Source organism: Cetorhinus maximus, chromosome 10 (assembly GCF_964194155.1).
Source record: "Cetorhinus maximus chromosome 10, sCetMax3.hap1.1, whole genome shotgun sequence".
Classification (NCBI taxonomy): Eukaryota; Metazoa; Chordata; class Chondrichthyes; order Lamniformes; family Cetorhinidae; genus Cetorhinus; species Cetorhinus maximus.
Window position 1 is genome coordinate 11,008,908 of NC_135888.1, and position 18,497 is coordinate 11,027,404.

Sequence of the window (18,497 nt, forward strand, 5' to 3'; positions counted from 1 at the left end):
AGGAGGAAGCAGGTTCAGCTGAGCTCTCCAGCACTGGGAGGGCTGCTGGGGAAGAGGCATCTGTGAGGTCCAAGTCAGATGATGAACCTCTAAATTTGGCCTTTCAACACACAGTGGAGAGTCAGCAGAAGACAGGGGAACATCACGCAGAGCTGTTGGAAGCCCTCAACAGAATTGCACACAAGTCGGAGGAGTGTGTCCGCCTGCTCTCTGATGAAGTGGTGCCCACAAGTGCGTGTACGGAGGTCTCCATGGGGAGGATGGTAGACGCAATGGAGACCCTGATCCAGCAAAACACAGAGGTGTGTGCAGACCTGCACTCCATTGTGGGAGCCATGGGTGAGTTCCTGCAGTGGCAACACGAGGGGGAAAGGGGGCACCTCGACGTACCTCCAGATGCTCCTTCCCCTCAAGGACTCAGGTCAGGGCTCTCGGGTACCCGAGGGGAGGAGGAGCAACACTGGACACCCCGTGTCATCCACTCAGGAATCTCAGAGGCTGTCCTCTCCCTCCGAGTCCCCTTTGCCTGTCACTGCAGAGGGAGCAACTGGCCAACGAGTGATTCTGGAAGGGAAAAGTGTGTGTGTGGGGCAGGGCCTTTCAGAGCCTCGTGCAAGCCTCTCCCACACACACGGATCCTTCCCATATCACACTCACCTCAATGTCCTGAACATTTTGAATGCTGCCTGCTGGGGTTCACTTTCAGTTGTCCATCTGAGCTGACCTGCATCTCCGCCCACCCAATGATCACACTCCCATGGACCACCTGATCTCGCCCACCACCACTCTCATTTCACTTTCAATTTGGACAGCATGGTCTGGATTCACTTTTTCGACAGCTCCCCCATCTTTTCCCCTCCCCCAGTCACTCATTTTCCCCTCCCCCATCCTTATATAGGGTGTGTACCATCAGCAATTAACTTAAAGCAGCTATAGGTGTTCCCGTTTCAAAAACAACCTTGCTATTTAACAAGATCAATAGAAGGAACTTATCCCTACCTCTCCTGAACAGTAAACCATGTAAGGGCAATTTTGTGGAACTCATTAGGTGTGTCAGTGAATGTAATATCTTTAGTTGTATTTTTTTTTCCCTACTGCAAGCTGATAACTTAAATTGCCACAAATATCCTCCCTACTTTCACACCATTAAATGCTTGCCCTCATTCAATTCTCTTGTCCTCTTCCCCTTCCTGTGGTTTTCAATGAGTTTCTAACCAACAACTCAATCTATTTAATTTACAAAGAATTTATTCAGTACATTGTGTTACACTATGTTGCAGACTTTTTTTATTCATTCACAGAATGTGGGCTTCGCTGGCTGGGCCAGCATTTGTTGCCCATACCTAGTTGCCCTTGAGAAGGTGGTGGTGAGCTGCCTTCTTGAACCGCTGCAGTCCATGCGGTGTAGGTACACCCACAGTGCTGTTAGGGAGGGCACTCCAGGATTTTGACCCAGTGACAGTGAAGGAACGGCGATATATTTCCAAGTCAAGATGGTGAGCTACTTGGAGAGGAACCTTCAGGTGGTGGTGTTCCCATCTGTCTGCTACCCTTGTCCTTCTAGATGGTAGTGGTCATGGGTTTGGAAGGTGCTGTTTAAGAAGCCTTGGTGAATTCCTATGGTGTGTCTTTTAGATGATACAGGAAGTTTTGTACAGTTACAGCACAGATTGAAGCTATGTACTATGTGCAATTACATTAACTTAATGAGAGACAGTGCAGATCCAACCCCAGGCAGGTGCACAAACAGGCCCTGACATTATTCCGAGATGCAGCAATCTCTAACTCCCCTGCCCTTTGTGCACTGCTTTGTCTGTTAACTCAGGATCTGATCAGCAGCAAATTGGTTTGGGAGCAAGGAGGAGAAAGAAGCTGAAAGAAAAGAGGATGGTAAAAGAAGGTAGGATTGAAAGAGAGAAGGAACAGAGAGGAAAACACTACAAACAGCAAATATTGGAGTCCAAACAGCTGGAAAAAGCATCTCCGCATAAACCTGAATAGTACAGTAACAGTTTAATTATTGCCATGGGCTTTGCTCAGTGTGTGCGTGAGGGAATGCAAATAGAAACATAGAAAGACACACATGAAATACTTGTCTTACTAGAAAAGTCTGATAAGGGTATGGAAGCAAGGAGTAATGATAATATTGAAAATAAATGAGATTACACTACCTGTAAAACATAAACCATAACAAAAACCAAAGAATACCATGTGATGGAAATTGCATGGACTGTATCTAACTATAGAGGGAATGGAGCTTAATACAACGAGACATCTGCTGCATGCTCTGCCTCAAATTAGACTTGGAAAGTTTGTTGAAATGTTTCATTTTATTCTAGTCATTCTTGCATCAGGTGCTTGGGTATGTTACTACTGAGCCACAGTACTGGACTAGCAAACCAGATAAACAAGAACAACGTTTCTTCTAACTTCTGTTTGGTGTGTATGACAGGCTTGTTGTTCTGCGTGGTCTCCTTAAGATAGGAGCTTGGCCAACATGCACACATTGTACAGGAAGCATTGAGCAAGCATTCAGATCCCAGCATGATAAATTGTGGAATGGAACTCAGCAAGTCCAGCAATTGGAACCCACTACAGTGGCTGACCCTTAACAATCCTCTGAAACAGCCTAGCAGGCCACTCCGTAGTATCAAACGGCTACAAAGAAGTTGAACGAGAATGAAAAAGATTGGACAAATCACTCAGCATTATCCTAGGCACCAGGCATGTCACATCCAGCCCAGTCAACCCTGAGAGTCCTCCTCGCTTCTTCTAGGTGGTAGTGTTTGTGGGTTTGCAATGTGCTGTAGAAGAAATCTTGATGGCGTGCTGAAGTGCATCTTGCAGATAGTACACACTACAGCTACAGTGCACTGGTGGTGATGGGAGTGAATGTTTAAGGTAGTGTGTGGGGTGCCAAACAAGCGGGTTGCTTAGTCCTGGATTGCGTCGTGCTGCTTCAGTGTTGTTGGAGCTGCACTCATCCAAGTAAGTGGGAAGTATTCCATCAAACTCCTGATGTGCTGTTGGGATGGTGAAGAGACTGTAGGGAATCAGGAGGGAGTCACTTGTCACAGTATTCCCAGCCTCTGGCCTTCTCTTGTAGTCACAGTATTTATATGGCTAGTCCAGTTAAGTTTCTGGTCAATGGGAACCCCCAGGATGTGGATGTTGGGTGATTCAGTCATGATAATGCTGTTGAATGTGATGGGGAGATGGTTAGAATCTCTCTTGGTGGAGAGGCCTGGTACCTGTGTGGCATGAATGTTATTTGTGACTTATTAGTCCAAGCCTAAATGCTGTCTAAGTCTTGTTGCCTGGGGGCACAGGCTGCTTCAGTATCTGAGGAGTTGAGAATGGTATTGAACACTGTGTAATCATCAGCAAACATCTCCGCTTCTGGTGGAGGCAAGGTCATTGACGAAGCAGCTAAAGATGGTTGGGCCTAGGGCATGACCCTGAAGAACTTCTGTAGTGGTGTCCTGGGACTGAGATGACTTACCTCCAACAACCACAGTCATTTTCCTTTGTCCAAGGAATGACTCCAAGCAGTGGAGAGCTTTCCCCCTGATTTCTATTGACTTCAGTTTTAGTAGACCACGCTCGGTCAAATGCTGCCTGGATGTCTTGGGTTTTGAGCAGCTGTAACATCAATAATGTTTAACATATAGCCTTCCCTGACATCAATGATTCATTTACTTTAAACAGTTTAGGAAGCTCTCTCACTGTCACACATCTACAACATAGAAGATAATATAGCACATCAGTAAAGCAGATAGCTGTTAAATTAGTATTTTGATATACTCATACTGTTACAAGTAGGCAAAAGCATGAAGTGCCCCAACAGATCTTGTTACAAATATGTTATATATTCATTCTAATTTAGTTTGGTAAAGTATCCTTAAATGTTGATTGCTGTAATCTCCTTAGCATTCCTCCAAGGAGCGAAATAAGGAATTCTACCTCATCTACACAGGCAGGAAAGAGCTTTATTATATACAATAGACATGAACTTCAAGATCCTTAGCAGCAACCTATCCATTAAAGTTGAATTAAAGCAATTATTGTTCAAAATCCTTACATATTCTGCACTGTTGGTCAGTTTATGATATTAGGTGAAGCAACAACTGGGAAACACTAATATACTATGATAGCTATTAAAAATTATCCACCCACACATGTTACTCCAATTCTCTGATTTTATTGGTTACAAAGACAGAAAGGAGTTTTAAGAACAATGCTGCGCAAAAGTGTCATCATTTATCACTTACAACAAGAACTTGCTTCAGGTAGAGGAACTTGTGACGAATTTATATTTATAAAATGTAGCATCTTATTGTCTGTCTTCTATTTTTTGTTCAGCCAACTATTCTTGGCCTATGAATACGTTGTACTAATACAAGCCCAAATGTACTAATGTCAAAAAATACAGCCATGCCAAAAATGTGTAAAATTTTGATCTCACAATTTACGCAGCAAAATTGAAATCTGCTTCAAAGTAACCTTTAACTTGTTCATTTCTGTATTAAATTATTAATGGCAATTTCTTAAAATAGCCCTTCAGTGAAAAAGTAGAAACCTTCTCTCCCATTACATGAACCCACCACTATAGACAAGTCACAGTTTAGGTATGAGAGCTGAGAATGATTTTATCCTTTCATCTACAGTTTGTCAAAAGCGTCCTTCATAGCTTGCAGTCTCCTCTGCACTCTGTCTCAATGACACCCTTTTTAGGCAATTTATACCTTTTCTTTTTGAGTTATTCAGGATCCACTTACAAAATGGCATAATTTATTATTTGCATGGAGGATGAGAATGCCAAAAATAAAACCAAACATAACCCACCTTCTCAAGCTTAACCAATAAATGGCAAAAAAAAAGTTTGTAAATCTTGTGGAGTAGACAATACTTTGCAAAACAACTGAACACCAATTGAGAAAATCCCAAATTTACGTGCGTTTTGTCACAACCATTTGATTTATTAAACTGTGTCACATAGTAACATATTGCCTCTTTAAGCATGTTCAATTGTTTCAATGCGTCAATGCCACATTTCCAGAAGTAAGAATTCCAACTGAAATACAAAAGAGGTGTTTCTTCCTGAATAGAAAACCTTAATCCGAAATTAATAGATTGTTAATTGAATAAAAATTAAGAGGGGGAAGCTGTTACAATATAATGAAGTCCAAAAGTTTTGCAAAAATTCCCAGCCTGTGGAAAGGTATATTAATATACTCCCCTTCTCACAAAATCAATTCCGTACCAGACAGAGTTAATCTATCTGGAATCCAGAAATTAACTACCAGCCTTCTCTTTGTATTTCAATCAATATCAATTCTTTAATATATAAAATTGTACTGAAGTATGGGAGCTTTTGTATATTGCTAAAAGGAGACCTTCTCAGTGGTCAAATTCTCATATTACTCCAGGGTTACCTTGCAAACCAAGAACAATCCTTGAATCCTTATCCTTATGGTAAACAGCCACGTCAAATTATTTTCCTTCCCCTTGTCCCCCCCGCCTCCAACACCAGGTGTGAGGAGCTTAAGGCAGAGGTTGTCTGCAGGATGTTCTCAGCTGCCCGTTTTTTCCTCTCCTCAATATTTGACATTGTCGTGGATGAGCCTGAATATGTGTTGGGAAAAACTAACTTACTGCCAAGAATTCCAAACCCTTATTGTTGACTCCATTGCCTTCCATGTCTGTTTGCTCAGATTGAATCCCACTGCCTGCAATCGTAACATTTGTTCAGTTCAGAGTTAAACTTCAAACTCCCCAGCATATGCACGACCAAGGCCACTTCCCTCAGCCTCTGCAACGCTCTCCACCTCTGTCTCAAACTTAATTTCAAACCATTGTCACCCTCTGAACTCAACTTCTGGCCTCTGGGCTGCATCCTCCATAAAGTCTAAAATCATGTCAAGCTCTTCTGCCATCATCCTCTCCTATGCCAAGTTCCACTTACCTATCACTTCCTTCCTCACGACCAACACCAAGTCCCTATCTCCACAATCCCTCCATTATCTTGTTCTGCATTTCCTTTGCAACCTTGTCCAGTTTTACATTCACTTGTGTATCCTCCAATTGATGTTCCTCCTGCCAGCCCTATCCAGTATTTCATCCTCGATAGCAGACCCTTCCACTGACATGGTCCGATTCCTTAAGACTTCTCCCTGAGACTTCTGTGCTTTATACCTTTGAAAACCTGCTCATCGCTCATTTCTTGGACCTATCTCCGCACCCGAATGCAAAGCCTCAGGGCCTGCTTCTTCCCTACTCTGCGACAGTGCTGTAAGTTAAAGGCACTTTCCAAATGTAACTTGTTCATTGTGCCATTGCTATGCAACCCATTCCAATAAACCAAACAGTTCCACCCTGTGATCCAAAGGCTGGGTGGTCATGGCCATGAAATAGAGCCAAGGTTCAGAGTTAGGAGCTGTGTAGATCAGGTGAATGGGTAAAAAGATAGTTTCCTCTTTGAGGGGCATTCACTTCTGTTACCACTGCGGTGCTACCTCCAAATCCTCCTACTCATTTAGCTAAATAATGCCATGGATCAGATTTTCCCATCCCCAATCGGGACGGAAGGGAGGCAAGATCCCGAAAAAAATGGCCCAGGTGGCCTGCATTCTGGTCTGCTCCCGATTCTGCTGGCTTTCCCGAGGACTGGGGCTGGGGGGCTGTGGCGTGGCAATCACAGAATCACAGTATTTTAACAGCACAGGAGGAGGCCATTCGGCCCATTGTGCCTACACCGGCTCTCCAAATGAGCGTTATGATCTAGTGCCATTGCCCTGCCTTTTCCCCAGACCCTTACACATTATCTGAATAGAAACAATCATCTAACGCTCTCTTGAATGCCTCGATTGAACCTGCCTCCACCTCACTTCCAGGCAGTGCATTCCAGACCTGAACCACTCGCTGTGTGAAAAAGTTTTTTCTCACGTCACATTTTCTTCTTTCACAAATCACTTTAAATCTGTGCCCTCTCGTTCTTGATCCTTTTACGAGTGGGAACAGCTTCTCCCTATCTACTCTGTCCAGCCCCCTCATGATTTTGAACATCTCTATCAAATCTCCTCTTAGACTTCTTCTCTCCAAGGAGAACAGTCCTAACCTCTCCAATCTATCCTCATAGCTGAAGTTTCTCATCCCTGGAACCATTCTTGTAAACCTCTTCTGTACTCTCTTCAATGTGTTCACATCCTTCCTATAATGTGGCGCCCAGAACTGTGCACAATCCTCCAGCTGAGGCCTAACGAGTGTCTTATATAAATTCAGCATAACTTCCTTGCTCTTGTACTCTATGCCCCTATTAATAAAGCCCAGGATATTATATGCTTTATTAACTGCTCTCTCCACCTGTTCTGCCACCTTCAATGATCTATGCACATATACACCCAAGTCTTTCTGCTCCTGCACCCCCTTCAAAATTTCACCCCTTATTTTATATTGTCAGTCCATGTTCTTCCTTCCAAAATGCATCATCTCACACTTCTGCACATTGAATTTCATCTGCCACCTATCTGCCCACTCCTCCAACCTGTCTACGTCCTCTTGAAGTTCCACACCGTCCTCCTCGCAGTTCACAACACTCCCAAGCTTTGTATCATCCGTAAACTTTGAAATTGTCCCCTGCACACCAAGACCTAGATCATTAATATGTATCAGGAAAAGCAAGGGTCCCAATACTGACCCCTGGGGGATCGGGCAAGAAAGTGAAGTCGCCCACCTGGCTAACAGGGTGTGTTGTTGTTATTATTGAGCCCATCGAGAGCTCATCTTCGGGTTTCCTGAGATTTTCATCAGGGCAGGCAGCTTATGATGCTGACCAGCTCCAGACTGGTGAGAACAGGGGCGGCAACGCCAGGAGAGTTTTAACTGATGGAAAAAGTGTGCAGGTTTGGGCATAAATAAAACTACTGAGCAGCAATTAAACGTTAATAACCAACCTTTCCCTGTCCTAGCCCAGCTCCGAGCTCTCCGCTTGCCCTAGCCTCTTTGAAGATGAAGACCCTCTCATTATTTTAAGACCACGCACGGGCAGCAATGGCTGCCATTTCAGGCCAGAATGTGGCCAACCTCCATTCCCACCCCTCCCCTATCCACCCTGGCCACTAACCCGGTGGCAGACCAGTCTTTAGGGATGTTAAAACCCCAATCCTCTGAAAATCCCACCTCCCAGCAGGCTGGCAACGGAGACGAGAATGCGAGCCAGGATAAATCCCACCTCCTGATTCCCACCTCAAACCGGAAAGTCCGGCCCCGTGTTTTAAGAACGTAAGAACATAAGAATTACGAACAGGAGTAGACCATTCGGCCCCTCGAGCCTGCTCCGCCATTCAATAAGATCATGACTGACCTTCTTGTGTTTCAATTTCCATGTTCTCATCTAACCCTGGTAATCTTTTATTCCCTTGCCTAACAAGAATCTATCTACCTCAGCCTTAAAAATATTCAATGACCCCGCCTCCACCACCTTCTGAGGCAGAGAATTCCAAAGTCACAGAGCCTTCTGAGAGAAAAAAACTCTCCTCATCTCTGTCCTAAAAGGGCGACCCCTAATTTTAAAACAGTGCCCCCTAGTTCTGGACACCCACAAGAGGAAACATCTTTTCAACATCCACCTTGTCAAGGCCACTCAGGATCTCGTATACTTCAATCAAATCACCCCTCACTCTTCCAAACCCCAGTGGCAACAAGCCCAGTCTGTCCAACCTTTCTTCATAAGAAAACCCACTTATTCCAGGTATCAATCTAGTAAACCTCCTTTAAACCGCCTCCAATGCATTTACATCCTTCCTCAAATAAGGAGACTAAAACTGCACACAGTATTCGAGGTGCAGTCTCACCAATGCCCAGTATAACTGAAGCATAACATCCTTACTTTTATGTCAATCCCTCTCGTAATAAAGGATAGCAATGTATTAGCCTTCTTAATTACTTGCTGTACCTGCATACTAACTTTTTGTGACTCGTGTACTAGAACACCTAGATCCCTCTGAACTTCAAAATTATGCAGCTGTTCTCCATTTAAGTAATACTCCGCTTTTTTGTTCTTCCTTCAAAATGGGAACAACTTCACATTTTCCCACATTAAACTCCATTTGCCAGATCTTTGCCCACTGCAACCTCATGTCCTCTTCACAACATACCTTCCTACCTATCATTGTGTCATCTGCAAATTTAGCCACTATGTCTTCACTCCCCTCATCTAAGTCATTGATGTAAATCGTTAAATGTTGAGGCCCCAGTACAGACCCCTGTGGGACTCCACTCGTCACATCCTGCCAATCAGAAAAAGACCCATTTATGCAGACTCTCTGCTTTCTGCCAGCCAGCCAATCTTCTATCCATGTTAATATGTTACCTCCTACACCCTGCGCTTTTATTTTCCGTAATAATCTTTGATGTGGTATCTTATCAAATGCCTTCTGGAAAACCAAGTACAACACGTCTACAGGCTCCCCTTTATCCACTGTGCATGTTACTCCTTCAAAAAACTCCAATAAATTGGTTAAACATGATTTTCCTTTCATAAAACCGTGCTGACTCTTTCCTATTTCCTTGGGCTCTTCTAAGTGCTCAGCTATAACTGCCTCAATGATCGATTCTAATAACTTCCCCACAACAGACTTCAAGCTAACTGGCCTATAGTTTCCTGTTTTCTACCTCCCTCCCTTCTTGAATAGAGGGGTTATATTTGCTACCTTCCAATCTGATGGAACCTTTCCAGAATCTAGAGAATTTTGGAAAAGTAACACCAGCACATCGACTACCTCATTAGCCGCCTCTTTTAAGGCCCTAGGATGTAGTCCATCGGGACCCAGAGACTTGCCAGCCCGCAGCTCCATCAATTTGTTCAGTACTATTTCCCTAGTGATTTCAATTTCACCAAGTTCCTTTCTCCCGTTCACCACCTGATTTGCAGCTATTACTGGAATGTTTTTTGTTTGTTTTGCCTGTACACTACCGCTGTGCATTTCCATATTAACTGCGTGTGACTGGCTTTTTAACCAAGGCCTTAGCAAGAAAAGGGCAGCTTTTATTCTCCGCCCCCCCACCATTTTGTTAAATTTCCCCAAATCTCTTTTGAACAGGAGCAACACTCAGAACATTGGCACTTTCTCCTCTTAATGGACTGTTGTTTATGCATGTCCTCAGAAATCAGCAAAGGGGAAAATATGGCCCTCATATTTTACAAGAAATGTTAAGCTCAATTCATGCAATGTCTGCAATCACCATAATTTATAGCACTATATTATGCTGCAGCACTGAGCTACTAAATCGAAAATCTTTCACTGGTTTGCTATTTAAAAAATATATCTTTGCCTGTATTTCACTCTGTGTTTGTATCAGCATCTTTAGTTACTTGTATTTAATGCTTAATAAATAACCGCACAGATACTTGATTGAATCCTGAGGACAATGGTATCTTATAAGTTCTGTCTCTCAGGTTGTAACTTCCTTTGCTACATCCCACAAAATATTGACTGACGTTACTTAGCAACATCTTTCAGCTGGCACTCTGAAAAGAGCAGCTCAAAGTAAAACCTGATGCAAAGGGTTAATATCGCGTCAACAATATATAGGAAAATTCATGGGCTTGTGTAAGTTTGACTTGGATGCTTAACTGCCCTGGGGCCCATAATACATCACGGGCGGAATTTTCTGTGCCCGTTGGCAGTGGACATGTTTGGCAGCGTGAACAGATAATATGGCAAGAAGGCCAAAAATCGGTTTCATGACATCACGAAGCCAGTTTGTAATCATCCGCTCTGCCCGCCAATGGTGGGCCACGTTTCCCACCATCAGACGTCAGTAACTTCATTGTAATACATGTGCATATCATTAAAAGCCCAGCTTGCCAGAATCATCCCACCCCCTCCCCGCCCCCCGCCCCCCACCGCCAACGCTGGAGCATCTGAACACCACGCCAACGCGTTTCACAACTGTACATAAGCAACGCACACCTGAGCTGCACTCCGCTCAGGACTTCGAGGGTTTTTTTTGCCCACTTTGCTTCGGGCAGTACTCGTGGTCATCAGCGCCAGGCTTTTCAGACAGCACCACATCACTTTTAGGGGGACTCAGGGGCAGGTCTCTACCTACCAGACCAGCCATAAGGCAGGGGGTGGCTTTTCAATAGCTGCAGGGCTAGGGCTTGCTTGGCGAAGGGGGGAGAAGTGACCTCAAGCAAGGGATGAGGCTGCAGGGTGAGGGCTGTACTGGGGGAGGGGGGTATCCCAGGGTGCGTGTGGGGGCACAAGTTGATCTGTGCAAGTGGCCTCAAGATGGTGAGGGCTGAGGAGGCAGTCTCCAGAGGAGGAGGTCAGATGGACATGTGAGTGTGCGTGAGAGAGTGAATGGTAATGTCCCTTGAGCTGGCAGTGAGTGAGATGCCAGTGAATGTGTGATAGGCTTGAGTGTGTGAGTTTAGAGTGATGAGATAGTTGCCATACCCTTGCACCATGGATGAGATCATTCATCCTCTATCTGCATTGGATGGCCAACCTCTTCTGTGCAGCATTGGCACTGATCAGCACTGCCATCACCTACCAAGACGGAGTAATGAGATTGCTGGACCTCCTGCAGCCAGAGCGGGGGTAGAGGACGTCATGGCGGGCTTCCATTGCATTTAAAAGGCGTTCCAGGAGCACACCACTGAATCAGGGGGCTGTAGTCTTCTTGCCTTTCGGGTCCATGTATTCTGTGCAGCAGCCCTGGGCTGGAAATACTGAGAGGTGTGCACACGGCTGTACTTTAAATATAGTGCTTGGCATGAGGAAGCGGTGAGGTTACGGCATGAGGGGGGGTGCAAATGAGAGCTCGCCCACCATCGAAACGGCATGTTTCCCGGGAATGCATGATTAATGAGGCAGAATTGGGACAATACGGCGTGAAAAGCCGCCATTGCGGCCAGTAGGTAAAACTTTCTTTTTCCTGCCCGCTACCATAAATCTGGGACAATTCCGCCCCATGTGTTTCTCACGACTTCTCATCAACCGTTTTACATCTCGGACTGAATTTGGAGGAGACACCAGCAAAGACCTAATGATTAATACTTTGATCCAAAGGTCACATTTAAACATGATAAATCCACCTAAACTTGCAAATTCACACGAATTTCTTGTGCTATTCTTTCACACCCATAAAACCAGATAATATTCATGGAAAATTATTTGTGTGATTGCTCCATTTTGCATGAAATTAACGTCTGGGTTATTACTTGCAATGAAGAGGGAGTGTGCACAGCACTATTGGGCAGAGACTTTTCTATCCGTCTTTTTAATCAAACACCACTCTTTTTCTTTGCAGTAAAATCTCAGGACTTACCAGCTCCACAGAACCATAGTGTTTCCTGCTGAACTCCCCACGCCGACAGCCCAGGTCTTCGGAGGCAGAGCTGGAAGAGAAATGCTTCATCAGTGAACATATCCAATGCCACCAGGCCTTTCACACAAAATAGCTCATTGCCAGTTAGTACGCCTCAACCAGTTCACTCATGGCATGGCTTCTAAAGCACAAGCAATGGGTTTTTCCTGCAAACAGCGTTGGTTGCTGCCTAGCACAGCATAATTAACCACAAAAAAATGGAAGAGCCTGGAATGCGTGAGACTTTAGATGAAAACCAGTGATTCAATTAAATATTAAGTCATTAATGGATCAATAAAAGTTTCAAGGATACTGCTCAATGGTAATTACATTTGAGCATCTTATCTTGTGAACTGGAACCCTGCAGTAAGTCTGATTTGACTGTTGTGTACATAACCTATCTTATCCATTTCTTTTTGTCCTGTTTGGCTTTAACTAACTTCCAGAACGGAGATTCCATTCAGCTTCCCTGAAGCTCCCGGGAAGAACAGACAATCGTGGCCCATGACCTATGTTCTACAAGGTAGCAAGCCCAATGTAATTGGCTAAGAGGATAAGTCAGAGAGGTCTAAATGATTGAATACCTGCAAAACCCGCAATGTTCCCCTCCTCTCCAATATTAAACAAGTATTTCTATTAAGGGAATAAAATTATTCATTCCACCCTCCTTTTCCTGTTGTTGTTTTTAGAAGTCTATTTGATTGTATCCAAAATAACGGCCACATTTTGCCGTGTCACTTCAAGTGTCTCTGAGCATGATACCATTTCATCTACACTGCAATGTTGCCGATTAAGACGCATTGGGCAACTGGACTGACAGAATTTGTCAGGCAGCCCCGCTCACAGGCACATTAAGAGTGGCCAACTTGGCAATAACAATGTCAATAAACCTGAACGTGTTCAACAGAAGCAGCCTTCCAAGTGTTTGCAATTACAGTCTCCAGCAACACTGAGGTGAACTGTGAAGGTTAATGACATCTGCACAGTGACAGCAGGTAAACAAAAAGAATCTTATACAAAGGTATTTTTTTTTCCTTGGGTTAGATGTGAAATCATAATATTAATGCTCTGTGTTTTGTTTTTGTTGTTAAGGTGCAATCCTGTGTAAATCTGTAGTAAATTCGTGCCTGGTTTAATACAAAACCTGGTTACATCAGCAGGTCTGGATAGATGCCTTTTTAGCTTTAAAAAGGTAGGTGGTATAATGATGTGTCTTTCATCGCCGGCTGAGGCAAAACCCTCTTCAGCTGCATTCATAAAACCTTCTGTGGCTGCTGGAAATGATGCCCTTTCCTGTGGGATGCTCTGACATGATCAGTGCTTCAGTGAGAGGGGAATCAATGCAGAAACGTTCATTTGTTCTACCAGTGTCTTGGCAGAGAACGGTAGTGGTGGAAGAAAGAGAATTACTTCCAACTATTTTAAGCAAGGGCAATGACATCAAAAGAGAGTATATGGCTATGAGCATTTGGAGGAGGGAAGTAACTGTTCACAGTCCTCTTGTCTGAGCATTTCTAATTAAGTAAATATAAAACATTTGAAAAGAGCTGGAATAACACTTTTTTATTTGGCAATTACATCTGAACTACATTCAAAGAGGCACCAGCTTCACATCCTTAACACCTTTTAGGTATAAATATAGCTATCAAATAGACTTTTTTTTTTGTCTCCTGTGTTCTGTCCTTGTCTCTCCTCTCCTGGAAGCACTGATTTATGCAGAATGTTGTTCAATTGGTTCCAACAGCGCTCCAGTTCACTAGGAGGGAATCAGTCAAACCTGACCCTATCTTCAGCAAACAACCACACACACACATATACCTCCAGCAAGTCTCAGTACATGGGCTTCCAGCAGGGTCGCTGACTAGGAATCAGGGGTAGGAACCCTGCCTGGCCAGTATTTCCCGTTTCAGAACCAGGGATGCAGCAGCTCCCAGAACAGGAGGAGCAGGTATCAAACCCGAGACCCTCCTGATCTGTGTAGCTCTGTTGCATCTCGCTGTAATTACACTCTGACCCAGCAGGGGAGCTCAATTCCTGCTTATTTTCAAATACGAGCAAATCGGTTTCAATGAAGCATGCACATCAGGGAAAACACCATTTGAATATTATGCAGTTCGGTATGTCACCTAAAAAATTACATAAAGAACCATTCAAATAGATTCCATTAATGGTAATGTCTTTAACAACAACTTATATTTGTGTTTTGCACATTAATGACCCCTGCAAGTGGGAAATATTTTAATTACCAACAATGGCTAAGCCCTATTCAAGCATTATTTTAGTAATTCCCTTAGTACTGTTACACAACATTAAGACTGCATTTAAAAAAATATATATTTCACAGATGCAGTCTAACCAGCAAATGGATCCAATGCATTCAAAAAGTAAGCATGTTTAATCAAGAGATTTGTAACATAAATCCCTATAGAACACTATCAGCTTCAGTTCCGAAGGGGGGGAAATCCTCCCCTCTATTGCAACCCATGTTAGATTTCATAAGCCACCCTTTTATATGTAAATGTGGTGCAATTAAGTTGTACAAAGGCATAATACTGAATAATAGCTCTACTCAAATTACTCAGTAATTATTATTACAGATTGTTGAGAAAATTACAGGTGTTAGGAATTACATAAAACATTCCTAAGATAGGTAAATACTGAACTGAACAATGCAGAACGAAAGTTATGATTATATCTATACAATGAAAAACAATCTCAAAACAGCCTAGCTGTTGTGACATCCACACTTGTCAAAAATAACATGTTTTAATTCACCACCCCAAGGAAGTTAGTTCATTGATGAGCTGTAGTAACATACCAGCGTTCAAGTACACTACGCCCACTTTCTGTCGTGGGCCAGTCTTTCCATAATAAAACACCTGTCAGCCATCTGATAATATCTGGCGTTGAACGCCTGAAATAATAATGCATTTCTCTTAACCCTATAACAACAAAGTTTCTCATTTGAAAGGGGACCTGGGGAAATTATGGGCAGAAGTGCAGAATTTTGGCTCCCTCCTCAATGCAGAAAGGCTTGTATTTTTCTCTCCCATTTATCAATAACAATAAAGTAGCAGACGGTACATTTTACAATACCTTCGGAAGGAATGCCTCGGCACATCGAGAAACATTCGGGAATCGCAAACCCCATTCAACATGTTAAGACGTAAGTGGCGAGGCGCCCGCTTATATTCTCAAACAGGCAGAATGAAAGCACACATTAAAAATAATATTGAAATCTGTTTTACCGTTGTGTGAAACTCAGCAGTTTAGTGGAAGCTGTATCCGCACTGCTCATGTCCATGCATGCGCCTCTCGATCAACACAACCAGTTCTAGTCAATGGAACTAGACATTTCATCTGCTGCAATCTTTAATGGAGAAAAATGCAACTTCACGTTCAATTCTGCAGACTTATTTTTTAACAATCCCCCACAGCGGGTGTTGAAAGTGTGTTTTCTAGCACCGCCCGGCAGAAGCAATGAAATGCCCACAAAAATACAACAACATTAACAAAAAAAAAAGGCGACGCATTAGCAAGCGTGAGCCGCCCCAGTCCAAATAATAGCAGAGTAATGAGAGCTGACAAAACGTGGCTCACATCTTAAATAGTGAATGTAGACTCTGTGTGCTTCAGCACTTTATTCTCAACACATAAGAAGCATAACACACACCCCCCTTTGCAAGTTTAAACCCTCGCCCTCCCCTACACCCACACTGCAGCCCAAAGCACCTCCCAGCGCCAGCCCTCTGTAGTTTCCGCCCTCCCCACCCTCCCTTGGAAACCTCAGGGAAAGTCAGAGGGGAAGGACTACAACTACCGGCGGCCACCGCGCCCCCAGCCTCCCGCTGATTGGTGGAGCTCCCACAGTATCCATTCTAAAGCGTCGTGCTGGTTACACTTTGATTGACAAGTGTTAGAAATATACCTGCACATTTGTCAACCAGAATGCCGCAAAATGTTCAGGGCTTTTAGCTATGTTTCGGTGGACGTAACCAATAAATATTAACGCCAATCATTTTGTTCTGATGTTAAATGAACGCCCTGATCTCTAAGAGTTTTCACCCAACACAATTCAATTCATATTTTCCAGCTGCCCAAAAATATTGGTGTGAAATCAGAATGCTGCATTAGATGCTTGACAAACTGGTCTGTGCTTTATCTTGTGTGGCAGCCCAAAGTTACAAGAAAACCCATCAAGGGACTTTGGACAGGGTTAGTTAGCTTAATCCACATCTTCCAACCCCCCCACCTCCACCCTCGGCTTTCAGATCTGTTACCAATATTACCCCAGGCAGACTGGAAAATTATTCAAATCAGATGCAAAGTTATATTTATGCAAATCTACCAACTCAACCAATGGCTACGGGGTCTGCTAAGCTGTAGAAATAAGGCAACTTGTCCAATGGTAAGTGAAAAAAATTCACAGCAAATTGCATTTTTCAATATTCACAAAACAGTACATAAAATTGAACAATGATGCTTTAGACACCATTGCTGTAACCTACTAAGGCATCACTGCTCTGTGCAGGATGTCATCTTTCCAATGATGCATTAAGTGAAGGAATGTCTGTCTGTCCAATGATCCCACGGAACTACTTAAAGAAGAGAGAGGTTCTCATTGTATCCTATCCAATATTCATCGCTCAACAAACACGCCAAACAGATCATCTTTTATCTCGCTGCCATTTTTGAGGTTTGACTGTGTGCAAATTGAGTGCTGTGCCTGTACTTCAAAAGTAATTCATTGGCTGTGAAGCACGTTGAAATGTCCTGAGGAGATGATAGATGTTATATAAATGCAAATTCTTTGACTCATTCTTCCTTATTTTACAAGTAAAGGATGTTAAAAGCAGGGCTGAAGGCCGTGTACTAGAATTAGTTGATCCCCCGCCAAGCTGTTCCAGTACAGTTCTAAATCTGTTTTACAATCATAGAGTAATACAGCACAGAAGGAGGCCCATTGGCCAACTCTTTGATGGAGCCAGGCAATTAATCCCACTCCCCTGTTCTTTCCACATAGCACTGCAAATGTTTGTACTTCCAAGTATTTATCCAATTCTCTACTGAATGTTATTATTGAATCTGCTTGCATCACCATTTCTGGCAGTGCATTCCAGATCACAACAACTTGCTGTGTAAAACAATGTTTTTCATGTCACCTCTGGCTCTTTTGTCAATCACCTTGAGTATATGTCCTGTGGTTACCGACCCTTACACAACTCAAAACAGTCTCTCTTTATTCATTTTAACAAAACCAGCCATAATTGTAAATATCTCTGTCAAGCCTCCTCTTAATCTTCTCTGATCTAAACAGGCAGCCCCAGTTTCTCTAATCTCTCCACACAACTGACGTCACTCATCCCTGGTGCCATTCTGGTAAATCTCATCTGCACCCTCTCCAAGGCCTTGACACACTTCCCAAAGTGTGGTGCCCAGAATTGAACACTAAATTCCAGCCGAGGCCTAGACAGTGTTTTATAAAGGCTCAGCATAATTTCTACTCTATTCTATTTGAGCCAAGGATCCCATTTGCTTCTATTAACAGCCTTCACAACTTGCCTCACAACCTTCAGAGATTACATCAGCCCAGGTCTCTCTGTTCCTGCGCTCACTTTAAAATTGTATCACATAGTTCATATTGCCTCTCCTCATTCTTCCTAACAAAATGCATACTTTCACTTTCTCAGTATTACATTTCATCTGCCATTTGGTTTCCATTTTACCAATCTATCTACGTTCTCCCGAAGTCTGTCACTGTCATTCTAATTGTTTACTGCATTTCTGAGTTTTGCCATCTATAAACTTTCAAATTATGCCCTGTATCGCCAAATCAAGGTCATTAATGTGTATCAAAAGGAACAGTAGCCCTAATACAAACACCAATGTCTTATTCCCTCTGGTCTGAAAATCAACTTTTACCATTACTGTCTGCTTTCTGTCCCTTAGCCAATTTTATATCCATGCTCTCCGCAGCCCCTTAAATTCCAAGCGTTTTAATTTTGCTAACACGCCTATTATGTGGTACTTTGTCAAATGCCTTTTGAAACTGCGTATAGACAACATCAGCTACACTATTCTCATCAACCCACTACATTACTTCATCAAAAAGTTCAATCAAA

The 18,497-nt window shown here is 43.3% G+C and overlaps 1 protein-coding gene across 6 annotated transcripts in view; it reads right to left on the reverse strand.

Annotated features, from left to right (window-relative positions):
* Positions 1 to 15,964, reverse strand: part of garnl3 (GTPase activating Rap/RanGAP domain like 3) — a 421,640-nt gene extending 405,676 nt beyond the window's left edge. For all 6 annotated transcript variants that reach the window (XM_078549946.1, XM_078549944.1, XM_078549945.1 and 3 more), the window contains exons 1-2: positions 15,624 to 15,964; positions 12,337 to 12,406 (exon numbers count right to left, since the gene is read on the reverse strand). In XM_078549946.1, coding sequence (XP_078406072.1) covers positions 12,337 to 12,406; positions 15,624 to 15,679 — 126 coding nt within the window. In that variant the 5' untranslated portion in view covers positions 15,680 to 15,964. The remainder of the gene's footprint in view (positions 1 to 12,336; positions 12,407 to 15,623) is intronic.
* Between the last annotated feature and the right edge of the window lie 2,533 nt (positions 15,965 to 18,497).